Genomic DNA, 12867 nt, shown 5'->3' on the forward strand with positions numbered 1-12867 from the left:
TAAATTGAGTTTTTTTTTCTATTAGTGAACACCATTAGACTAATATTGTAAAATTACTTTTATCTTGTCAGTAATTTTTCTGGAGTTAAAGGAGCATTAAAATTTTCAAGACAATATTAGGTTTTGATTAGTATATCTAAAGACCACTTCATTTGATATAAAGTGTAAATTATTATACAATTTATAATTTAGTTAATTATCTTTCAACTATTTTAATTATTGTATAGAAATCATGTAGCTCTACAGATAAATCATATGGCGCAAGGTTTTTCTTGCAGTTATTGCCATTAGTTTTTCTTTTCCTTTCTTTATTTTGGTTAAAATTGTTTTTTCTTTTTAATCTTTTGATGAAAAATGAATCCCAACCATCGATATTTATTTAGACACATAATAAGCAGAAGAGGAAGGGGATCAACTCAGCAAATGACATATACATTTTAAGTATTTATTACGTCAATATAAGATAAACACATATAAATAATTACAAATAACTCTTGTATTGTTTTTCTAAAGAAAACACTTATAAAATATAATACACTAGTGAAATTCATCATTAAATTTTTTTTAATGGAAAATGAATAAAGCTTATATGTGTATGAGAATATCAATCAGTCATATAAATAGTAGTAATTCATTAATGAAACTTAGGTTCACTTTGCAACAACTCAAATTAAAATTCTATTAATGGATCAATGAATTATTTATTTAAGAAAGAGGCAAAACAGAGTTTAGAGGTATTTTTGTAATTTTTTAAAACTTGAAAATATATTTAATGTAATGAAAGAAGTTACAAGAAATATTTCTAAACTAACTATAAAAGAGTATTTGTGATTCATTGCACTTGACCTTTTTTTTCATTCAAGATTACTATAATCATTGACTAATCAATTGCTAAACTGGTCATATTAATTAAATTTGCCTTCAAATTATTTGGAAAAGAAGGCAGGAATATGCAATATGAAAGTAAATTCAAAGTTGGCAAAAAAAAAAAACTTTATGTTGTAAATTATTCATTCTCGTAGAGTTGACCAATAATAAAATATATTTGTCAATCTTATTAATGTAATTTGAAAGAGATAAACATAATTTAGGTATACAAGTTATAACTATAAATAAATATTTCTCCACTGAGTTATAAGAAGGAAAACAAAACATCTCTCACATACAATTGTCAGTTTTATTTGTACTTGCCATCATGGCTCGTCTACCATCACGCTCATCATGCCGTCGTCGACATTCCACCACCGCCGCCGCCACCACCACCAATGCCTCAATCGCTTAGACTCAACAGTACCATTTCTGATTAAACCACTCCAATAGCACCACCACCATCAACAATCCCTCAACCATTAATATCCAACAATACGATCTCCGATTCCATCACTCCAGTAGCACCACCAACATCAACAATTGCATTTCCGATTCAAGAATAATATTAATTATCATATTATTTTTATGCTAGCTAGTGCAATTATAGTATTAGCTACTACTTTTATGATTAGTTATTAAATATTGTTATTTTCTCCAATTTATATTAAAGTTTATTGTTATTTTCTGCAATTTATGTTAAATTTTCATGGAATGTTAATGCTACTATGTTTAAGTTTATCGTTATTTCTCTCTATCTTTTTAGTATGTGTATGAAATTGCTTAATAATTCATTCTATTGAACAAGCATTCAATCAATAACTCATAAAAATTGGGCTCCCATCACATTGACAGGTCTTTTGATAATACAAATATCTAATGCTAGAAAAATTTATACATCATAGAATTAACTAACATCTAGTTGTATTGCTTACAACCTACATACTACTAGATTGATATTTTTTGATAAGGTCAAACTTCTAAAATCATACACCTGAATAAAAAAACTCATCATATACTCCAATCATTGGGTCTTTTTAAGGTCTCGAGTTTGAGAGGTCTTCACTCTTACTTTTACCAAAATCAATCAATCTAACCTATTATGTATTATACCTAGATTTTAATATATAAATGTGACTACTCAAAGACAATGTAAACTCATTGATTTATGCAATACTATCTTCAAAGTGATTACAAAATTAATTGTTACAGCTCGCATCAAACCCTTCTTAAATACAGTCATTAATTAGTCCGTTATAATATATATAGCTTCCTTAAAAATCATGATGCATCAGTCAATAAAATCATACTTCATAGTATTAAAGTATTCGATATTAACTGGACTATAATTTTAATTTTCCTGATTTGTTGATTCAGAAAACATACTTAATTTCAGACAATCTTGAAGAATTAGGCCATGGAACTTGAACTGTGACCATATGATCTTCGTAACTAAAATCAATCGTGACTCCATCGATCGTACACGATGACGGCTTCTCAGAGGCAAACACCCTCATTTCACCACTCCCTCTCACTCCAATGCTTACTGAACTTTCTTCCTCCTCATCGTTGTTGGCGTAGACAAGAGAGTCAATTGCACCACCAGAATTGAGCATGTTCACCAATCCAATTGGGGCAAACTGCACTGATTTTTGCGACAACACAGCTACAGGAGTGACTGTTAAGAGCTCATAGTCGAAAGGCTGAAGAGTAATCTCCACATTTTCGGACAATTTTAAGAGCTTTAGTTTCTTCTGGCTATACATGTACACCGCGAAAATGTTCACTCCTTCCACACTTACTGGATTTGTTCCATTGCTCCATTCAACATCTTTGGGACTAGCCAAACATGTCACTGCCACTGAATACTCATTCGCGCTTTTATTTTTCCTTGAAACAGGGCACCATCCTCCTCCTTGACAGTTAAATGCTCCAAGAACTCCCGTAAACTATAGGCATTACAACCAGAATAACACAATAAGATAAAATTTTGACCCCACAAATTATCAAAATGCATGAATTGCATTTGTAATAAGATTAATGCTTACTTTATTAAGGTTCCAAATCTTGAGCATGGTTTTTCCATCATGTAAAGGGTCTTCAAACAGGCAATCTTTAGTTGGTAGTGCATAATGTTGGCAACGGAGAATCGAACCATCAGGCAACGCCAATGTCTTCAGCAACTGGAAGTTGTGTTTCCCAACTGAGTCGCTAACATATACTGGTCCTCCTGAGATGGCTCGAGAGGCAGCATGAAACTCAGCACAAGGGTGAGTAGATTGAAACATGTCCCAATCAGGGTGGATGAAATTTCCCATCCACAGACTGTTGTAAGCACAATGTACCATGTGACATCCTTGCAGCCAGAATGTCCCATTGGGATCCCCAGTTGGATCGGTGCACCAAAAATCATCTCCTGCAAGCATCAAGAATCTAGCTTAGATCAAATCAAACAATTTTACTATAAGAGTTACAAATTAATGCTCGAGACATCACATACCTACGCGTCCAAGAGAAATGGACTCTGTGCCAAGGTACATAAAGTCATTGCAATGTTCCATGCTAGCAATCACACCGTTCCCTTTAAAATGTTTCCTTATTGAATCAGTTAAGGCTTTATAGTATGCTTTAGCAAGTTCCACTCGTCCTCCATAATCTTCTGATAACATCTCCAGCAACTGCTTCGACAAGAAGGTGAATATAAACTTCGTAACATTAGTCAAGCAGATAGAAATGAAAAGACCAAAAAAAAAAAAAGAGAGATCAATGTTTTTTCGAATTCATGAAGTTTCGAGAACTTACATGAATTACATCCACCTTGACTCCATCAATCCCAGCTGATTCAAGATGCGAATGCAATCCTTCATACATTCCATGAACCTTTTCCGGTGGAACCAATCCAACACCATTGTTCACAATCTTGTCCACAGCCAAATCCTCCATAGTCATCTGCAAACTCTGAGACAGCTTAGGACTAATGACCCTACAATCCGGCATGTTTGGTACATTAGGCCTAATCCCACCCCAGTACCCACACAACGCGTGCCACACGTAAACATGCTCAACGCTCTTAAATTCGTCCTTTAGGTCCTTTACAAATGCCCTCATCCCCTTCCCTTTTCCCCTGGGACTCTCATAGTCCCTAAATTTATAATTCTCTTCAAATTTTATTAACCTACACGGCATCTGTTCACCAGCATCAGTCCTGTTGATTCCTTCTTGATCATCAGTTAACGGATCATCATCGTGACAAATCGATTGCCATCCATCATCAATTAAGACTAATCCTGGAGGGCAACCACCCTCTACTAGGTCCTTAACCCCTTTCATTACCCCTTGTGGATTTACCTTAAGGTAAAAAGCATCCCAAGTACACCAACCAAATTTATCTACTATACCTGGAAGTGACTTCTCTTCAAGCAACTTGAAAGTCCCTAAATGTAATCTTATAATCTTCATAGCATTCTTCACCATTTCGTAGGGGTCATCCCCTACGTGTATATAAATGCAAGTTCGAAACCTTGATTCGCAAACTTTACTTGATCCACTCTCCACACAGACGTCCAAATAGTCGTCGTTTCCAGGCTGGAACGAGGCTCTGAAAGAACCCTCTAGAATCGGAAGTATCAGAACATAAGGACGACGTCCGTTTTCGGATTGGTCTAAGATTAACATTTGTGTCTCATGCTGGATGTCTCTACCGTTTTTGCCAACCCAATGAGTGGTCCACCATACTTTAAATCTGAATAGGCTCATGAACTTTATGTCCCTGAGCTTGCCAATTGGAACCACATGATGGCTTCGGGCCTCGTCGGAGTCAAATCCGACGAAGCAGCCGAAGGTAAAATCTTTGGAAATGAATTGTGATGGAGTGGCAATGATGTTGGCAGGAACATGAGTAAGTATAGGATAGCCATTGGCTAAAAACTCAGAGCCTATAAGCATGATGGATAAAGGCATTGTGTTATTATCTATTAGCCCCGCTATCACTTCTGAGGCATTTTTGTTCAAGCTTGGAGCCATTAGAAACAGAGTAAACAGAGGAATTTAAGGAGTTTGTAGGCTATGAAGAAAGTTTATTGCAAGTGGTGATAAATGCTTGTATACAAAACTGTATATATAGACAATTTTCCCACCCACTTTTGCTCCAGAAGTGTGTGTAGGAGTGGAAAAATTAAAGATAATACTGGAAAAGAAATTAAAGGTGGAAAAAGTGTATTGAAAATTGTTGGAAGCACTAGTTATTAAGTTATGGTTGGGAACAGTTGGTTAATGAACTGAAATTTTGGCATGTAATATCAGATATTAAAATAAACTCCGTTCTTTCCAGACCTTTTATTTGATTTCTCTAGATGTTTCAATGGGCCATCACTTGCTTTTAGTGGACAACTATGTTCCTTTCCATTTTCTGAAATTATTGTATCATCAAATGAAGTAAAAAATAAGTAAACACAAGACAAAAGGCATGCAATCATGCATGGTTCCTCCAGAGAGAAAACAAATCAAATAAAAAAAAGGAAGTATATTATATGTGTTAGATATATAGTCCAACTTCAAACTTTACAAGATTTTATTCGTCTTATAGCCAAACATAGCTCCTAATTTAGTGAAAATATGCAACAATTTAATTTGTATCTATTTGACTTGGAGTCTGTTTGATATTGTTGCTAAACTACTCTCTTCATTCCAAAAAGAATGTCCTATTACTGTGGAGCCCACATAACTTACAATATCCCCTACTGTCTCGCTAAATTGGGCTATTTCTGAAAGTATAAATTATAGGAACCACATATTATAAGTACTAAATAACATCCTATCCCTTCTAGTTTTCTATTTACCAAATATTCCTTAAAAATGATGTTTGCGAGATACATAGCGTTGTGCACGGGATACATTAGGTTTGATACATTCCACATAGCAGGATACATAGCGTTGTGCACGTGATACATTAGGTTTGATACATTCCACACAGCGGGATACATAGCATTGTGCACGGGATACATGCGGGATACATAGTGTTGTGCACGAGATACATAGCGTTTGACACATTCCACATAGCGAGATACATAACGTTGTGCACGGGATACATAGGTAAATAAGGAATTTTTGAAATTTTTGAAACAAGTAGGGATAAATGGATATTAAGATAAGTAAATGAGCGTAGTTAAGTAATTTGTCATTTCTGAAATATGAGTCCAAATATTATTTCATGGACCTTTTATGGGCCTGAAACAGTATTCCCTTTTGCTGCTGCTCCTATGGCAGAACCCCCAAAAGTGTGGTTATTACAACTAGAATTCAAACTTTTTAATGCTTGAAACTCCATAATTTTTGTAGATTCTGAAGTTAATGAATTCACCATATTGATCTGCAAAGCTTAGTGATGGCGGGAACCGAGAAAGAAGAACTGGAACTACACGAATCCGATAATCAGTTCGTTTGGGATGAAACTTCTCAGCTTTACTATCATGCTAGGTGCGATTTTTTTTTATATATATAATTTAATTTACTTCCTCAACATTTTCTATATTAATCTCCAATTCCATTCCTCTTTTCGCGAAATTAGGGCTTGAATTTATTTTAATTTATGTAAACTCTGAGTTTCATAAAATTTGGAGTTCTTTTGAGATCAATCGTTCTTTTGTAGCACTGGATTTTATCACGATCCTCAAGCAGGCTGGTACTATAGTTGTAATGATGGCCTTTATTACAAATTTGAAAATGGTACTTATGTACCCATGGAGTCTTCTCAGGTAGAGTGTTTTTTTTTTTTTGCTTTCAAATTTATATCATTCAAATGTTAGCCTAGTTGATTTTTGGTTTGATTTATGTTAAGCTAGTTTATTATTGTACATCAGGATGGTTGTCGTGAAATGAATAGTTGTGAGAGCATTGCGCGTGCGGATTCTAACAAAGAGGAGGTAGATGCAGACATAAGTATGTCAGGTGAAAATGTGGCGCAAGCAGTGGAACCACTTTCTTCTGAGTTCGCTGAAGGTGAGTAAGTTTACCAGCCTGTCTATTGTTATAGAAGATAGTATGTGTTTGTGATGAAGTTGTTGCTGCAGTAAATATATTTTGTTTCCCCCTTAAGAGTTCTATCCAGACTTGATCCTTTTAACTTTGGGTGATTGAAACATTTTGTTGTAACTTGATGGGTCAAGTAATCTAAACAAAAGTGGATCCAGGATTTTAAGTTTATGGCTTTGGCAAAAGCTATTGGGTTCTAGTGAACCCATAACTTTAATGGTAGCTCCGACACCTATCTAAAATATATAGACGTAGAACCATTCTTCTGTTTCCTATATTCTGGTTGGTGAAATACTTTTCATGTCCATCTGGATTTGAATGAATTGCAGCAGTTTCTTGTGAGTATAACTGGGTGAGTCATTATCGAATCAGTTTTGCTCATTGTTTGCTGATCTATTTGACTTGTGAAAACTGAAAAATGTTGGATCATGGATGTAAGATGTATCTTCATGCAATTTCTTCACTTATGATATCCATTATTTATTATCTCATTATTGAGCCCTCTTGCTATCAGTCCTTTGTCACCACCAGTAATGTTCTCACCACAAGTATAATGGCTGTCCTTCAAATTGCTTCATCCTTTCAGTAGAGAAATATTTGGGTGTAATAATCGTTATTTTGATAATTCAGAAGTCATTTTCTCTTGACAGTTGCTTACCTTCTCTTTCTGCTTCACTCTAAGCAGAGCACTTGGAGGATACCAGTTGCAAGCTTCCAGAAAACCCGCCACCACCTTCAGAGTGGTAGAACACTGTGTTTAGTTATCTTGTATTTTTGTTCTTGTAGTTATTTTTCTTTCCCAACGCTGTAATACATCTACTGTCAGGCTCGAAGATACTCTCATTGAACTTTATCTGGCGAATTATACCACTCAAGCTGCCAATAGTACTTCAGACATAACAGTGGCTCCTGAAATAAATGACACGGATCACACACATTTGTCAGCAGCTGGTTGGTTCAAGGTTTCTGTTTTTCTCAAAATATGATTAGAGTTACAGCATTGTAAGTCATTCTACCTTGACGGTGCAGGGAATGACAGCACATATGAACTTGAGGAAGGTGAATGGATACCAGACGACTGGACAGATTCTGCTGATCCAATTGCAGATGTCATGGATGATGGTTAGTAATGATTATGATACTTTTCATTCATAGATTTTGTATTCTATACAATTTTTCTCACTTGGCATTAAGACGTTAGTGTTGAAAATGTTGATATGACACCAGAAAGGCAGAAAGCATATGGACATTTCACCAAACTATAAGGAGTTAAAATGGGACAAATCCTTGTACTGTAGTTGCTTCCTTTTCTTTTTCTCTTCATCTAGCATATTGTCTATTGATTTTTGTAGTTTCTGTTGTTGCTATCTACACTCTACCCTTCCAGACCCTACTTAGTGGGACTACACTGGGAATGTTGTTGTTGTTGTCTCTCTCTTATTTTCTTTTGGTAGTTCAAATAAAGTGGGAATTATATTGAAGAAAAATCTTTCTTTGACTGCCTCATGAATTCCTCTATTCTGTAATTCATACTAAAAAGATGGAATAGGCTCCTATTCTGAAATACATATGCACCTTATGTTGAATGTCTTCATTTTCATGGTTTTGGATGCATAAAATTGACTGAAGTTCCCTCACAACAGGCATTTGTTTGGAGGAAGAGAACTGGCGAGCCCAGTATGGTCAAGTTGAACGACCAGTTGAGGATTCTCTGTCACATATTCAGGCTGTTGATTTGTGGGACTGGTCAATGGTTAAAAAGATCAGAAAAGGTCGAAAAAGAAGGGTGGCCAAGCTGGTAGGACGACTGGTGAAGCCCACTGCTAAGCTGCATCCATCAATGCCCTCAAGTGGCCATCTTCTTAAAACTGCCCCAGTATGTGAAGTTCATCTTGATCTGGTACGAGTTACATCAGGTTTGCATTGTCAAACTTCCATTTACAGGGGAACTTCTGCATCATATTTGTTTACACAGATCAGTTATTGTTAACATGTCCCGTTTTAGTTGAGGTTTATAAAATGCTCAGTGAACTGTTGTGACTTACTGTAAAATAATTATCTGAATTCACGTAATTCCCTTTTCTATGTCTATCTATTCAATCCGTGATCTTTTCATTACATATGCCAGAAACTTCCTTCTTTATTTTTTACATGTGAGCAAACTCATGCCTCCCTGGTGACTGCCCTGCAAAACTAAATGGCCAATACTTTCTTTTCATGTTTCAGCCATCAGCATGTATGCATTCACATTCATTCATGGTCAGCCTTACTCAGAATACTGTCAGATTAGACATGCATATCTTGAGATGAAGTCATGTAAGCTACAGTATGTGTATAGACAGTAAAAGAGATGTAATGAGGCGCAACATTAAAGGGACAGGGATTTCCAACTTCTTCTGAAACATCCATAACTCTCTTTATTTCGTTCAATCCTCTGCATCAGAAGATTGTAGAACCTCAACGACAGACAAATTCTGTTATTTGGCTGTCATGAGAAGATGTTTTCATTTTTTGAGTATGAGATTTTAGTTTGCATTAGCCATCCTGATTCTATCCTTGTTGGCATTCATTCAAAATGTTTACTTACTACAGGTCAGGTGTACAGGTTGAGAAATCCTAGCACACAATATTTGGCTTCTTTGTCAAATTATGATTCTTCCAATCCAACGAAATATTGGCGCTTTCCGCAAATGTCAATCAACAGAGAAATCCAGACATGCTCACCAGTCACTGAAAGATATAAACCCATAAGCACAACACTTCCTGGTGGGGAGGATGTATCTCTGCCATCGGAGATCAGTGCACCTGAAAAGGTATTCTACGTCCACTTTATGTTTCAAGTACTAATACAATTTTTAGACTTGGAGATGATCTGGGTTATTGGTCATTTGGGATAAACTTAGTTGCGCGGACTCTCCACTTTTGATGCCGCACCTGTCTCGGATTCTCCAAAAATACACTACTTTTGGCGAATCCGACACTCACCCGTTGGCATTTTTGAAGAGTCCGAGCAACATAGGGATAAAATTTTTATATGCAGTCAATTAGGGTGAGTTCTTTAGCAGATTTAGTATCTTAAAGCTTGAAAAGTTGGAACACTTTTCTGATAGCTGCACTAGAAAATTTGCTAACTGGGAAATGTAACAAATTGTATTAAAGTATTAGACGGCGAACACAACTAAAAGATGAAGATAAAAAAGCATGCCAGTTCAGTAAACAAACAGCATAGATTGAACCATCTTAGACCATAATGCTAGTTGCTGAGCTGTGTTTGGATCTGTGATTATTTCATTCTCTTTAGTGATAAAATAATCAATTGAAGAGAATGGAAGGATAGCCTAGTGGTAAGGACCCTCCACCTCCAGCATAAGGTTATAAGCTGGAGTCACCGAGGAAACAAAGTGGGAACACACCATTATTGGGCTTCTGAATGGAGGAGCTTTTGTTCAGGTTTGGGGGAATTCTACCATGTAAGTAGAAAAACAATTGAATCATCTCTTAAGAAAACTTTTTAATTTTACTGGAAAGATGCTTTCTCCTATTTAGATGAACATGCACAAGGATCTACAATCTCTTACCTATCTATTAAGTTGTGTGATTATGCCATTCCAGGACAGAGACCACCTGTACAGGGACAGAGCTGCAGAAAGAAGAGCATTGCATGGTGGGTTTGGCGTTGGTCCAGGGCAAAAAATTTCACCCAACTCTGATGATTCTGTTCCTTCGGAGACATCTGCTGGTCCAGAGGAAGCTCTTTCCGAATCCTTGAGCAATTCATTTGGAGCTGGTAGCTATGCCAGAAGAATGTTGGAAAACATGGGCTGGAAAGAGGTACAGTTTAAACGTTCACGACTTTAAGAACTATAGTTTTAGCTACTAGTGTCACCAAGGAGGTTTTACGTAATCTTAAAATGCCTTATCTTTGGATCTCAAGAAAAAGTATAGACCTACCTAGACTTGTAAAACTCTTGAGTATTGTTCTTCTGATTCTTTCTTCCATATTGATGGCCCATCTCTAGGTGTCCATTCAATCTTTTCACTCAGGTGTGAAGGGAACTTTTTCCTTCTTTCATTACTAGGTCGTTGTAATAGTTTTAAGTTATTAGAATCCATCTTTTATCGAAAAGGAAACTTTCACCCCATCTATACTTGGACATTCTTAGATTCTCTTTAACGAGTAATTTCATGATGTGTAGTAATGAAAGATTAGTTCACCTAGCGATTACATGAGGACCTCTGTGAATGAGACTACTTTAGTGAAACTTGGAAATGTAATGACGGTATTGTCACCTGATGGCTTGGGTGTTTTCACAGGGGGAAGCACTTGGCTGCAGCAACAAGGGGTTGATTGAACCTTTACAGGCTACGGGAAACAAAGGTTCTGCTGGGCTGGGTTGGAATGATGAGCGAAGAAAGCAGTCCATGTACAGTTCTAAAAAATAAGCGCTGTACCTCCTTTTTTGGTAGTCTGATAGAATGTAATAAATCTAATTTCACTCGTCTGCTCAGTCAGCTTAGTTTACTTTTTATTGCCTTTTTTACTAGTCAGTCACATATCTGCTTCTGACCTATTTTATATTACACCATTTGATTAAAGGGCAATACAAGATCAAGTTATCATTGTTATATCATATCAAGAGTTGTAAGAGAAACAACTAGAAAAGCAACTGTCCCCATGTTAGTTGTCCCAGTTTTGATTTTGGGTTGAACGAAATCATGCCTTTTAAAAATGGGGAATTATTCCTTGAACATTTGAACTCTCTGGAACGTACGTTTTAAGTACAATAAAAATACGTCATAATATTGTTTCGAGTAAAATGAGACATCTATATTATAATAGAATTAGATGAAGTTGCTTTAATCACATTAATAAAACAGTACCCACAGTTCAAAATTTGATTAATATGATGTTTGGAACTAACAAAATATCAAGAAAACATTGTTAGTAAGACAATTTGACATTTTGAGAAATGTCAAAAACAAATAGAATGATAAAAGGAAAGGTGCTACCTGCATATAGACTAGCTACACTCTACAAGATAAATTACAGTTCCGCACGATACAACAACGGCTAAATTGCAAGTGCATAGTTGAGAAAATGTTCTACGAATCAAAAGAGGCTATAGATTATATTGGTGCTGCAGACATGGATAGGAAACTAAATACACCATGTAATACCCATGAAAATGGGAAACAAAAACACAGAATCTAACACGGATTGCAGTTATAAGTACATCGGTAACACTGTCTACAGCTCGTCAGTCAGAAAGATATGGCAGTGCTTGTTGCTTTACAAACTGATAGCTCTTGGTTCCAGATCGGCGGGCTTATCTTCTGCTTGCTTTACCGTTGTACCATTCAAGGATAAAAGAGTAGCTTCATGTATGAAGGTAAGGCCTCGAATGTGCTGACCAACTCCAGAAGCTTGCGCTACTCATTCTCTGCCTGTGCTTCTGTAGTTGTCATTTCCTCATCATTGACAGTTTTATCAGGAGTTAATTCGGTTTTCTCCACAACAGTGTTTTTCTCATTCAACTCTTCATTCAGCTTACTGATCACTTCATCCTTCTCTTCAACTTTATCTTGCAAGATTAGTACCTAGGACAAATACGATTAAAACGTCAAAAGTCATCCTAATGTCCACTTTCACTCTAAACAAGAATGGGAACTGTGTGAAGCACCATTTCGTTTGATCTTTCTACATCATTCGTCAGTCCCTCTATCTGTTTGCATAGACCTGCAAGTGGGAATAAAAATTGTTAGAAAGTGAGTGAATCAATCTACTCATCATTGCAGTTCTGAATAACAACGGCAAAGCAACAGAATTCAAGTTGGGTCAAACATAAAGGAATGTCGGTGAGCTAAAAGGTAAAATGAACACAAGTAATGAAAGATCTATAACAAAATTAGCACAAATATGGATTGCTTACGCAATGAGGGTGCTAACTTCCTAGTTATGCCATTTTTCCC

At 36.1% G+C, this 12867-nt stretch overlaps 3 protein-coding genes across 4 annotated transcripts in view; 1 reads left to right on the top strand and 2 right to left on the bottom strand.

Moving 5' to 3' along the window:
• LOC125831393 (FKBP12-interacting protein of 37 kDa) overlaps positions 1–12867 on the bottom strand; it is a 231172-nt gene that overhangs the window by 210619 nt on the left and 7686 nt on the right. Inside the window, exons 13-14 of one of the 2 annotated variants that reach the window (XM_049510595.1) lie at positions 12579–12634; positions 12332–12495 (exon numbers count right to left, since the gene is read on the bottom strand). In XM_049510595.1, coding sequence (XP_049366552.1) covers positions 12332–12495; positions 12579–12634 — 220 coding nt within the window. Of the gene's footprint in view, positions 1–12001; positions 12496–12578; positions 12635–12867 lie in introns of those variants that run through there. The other variant, XM_049510594.1, reaches the window with a different exon arrangement.
• LOC125831383 (galactinol--sucrose galactosyltransferase-like) lies at positions 2241–4890 on the bottom strand. The gene is made up of 4 exons (XM_049510584.1): positions 3670–4890; positions 3368–3545; positions 2916–3283; positions 2241–2816 (listed from the first exon to the last, which is right to left on the bottom strand). Exons 1-4 carry the CDS (start codon positions 4888–4890, stop codon positions 2241–2243), a joined length of 2343 nt encoding a protein of 780 aa, XP_049366541.1.
• Positions 6181–11361, top strand: LOC125831390 (uncharacterized). Its single transcript, XM_049510591.1, has 10 exons — positions 6181–6342; positions 6515–6620; positions 6726–6864; positions 7583–7640; positions 7724–7848; positions 7927–8019; positions 8541–8813; positions 9490–9710; positions 10510–10728; positions 11212–11361. The coding sequence occupies exons 1-10, from the start codon at positions 6251–6253 to the stop codon at positions 11338–11340; spliced, it is 1455 nt and encodes a 484-aa protein (XP_049366548.1). The 5' UTR covers positions 6181–6250; the 3' UTR covers positions 11341–11361.

Source organism: Solanum verrucosum, unplaced genomic scaffold, assembly GCF_900185275.1.
Source record: "Solanum verrucosum unplaced genomic scaffold, falcon-dt-bn FXZP01000049.1, whole genome shotgun sequence".
Taxonomy (NCBI): domain Eukaryota; kingdom Viridiplantae; phylum Streptophyta; class Magnoliopsida; order Solanales; family Solanaceae; genus Solanum; species Solanum verrucosum.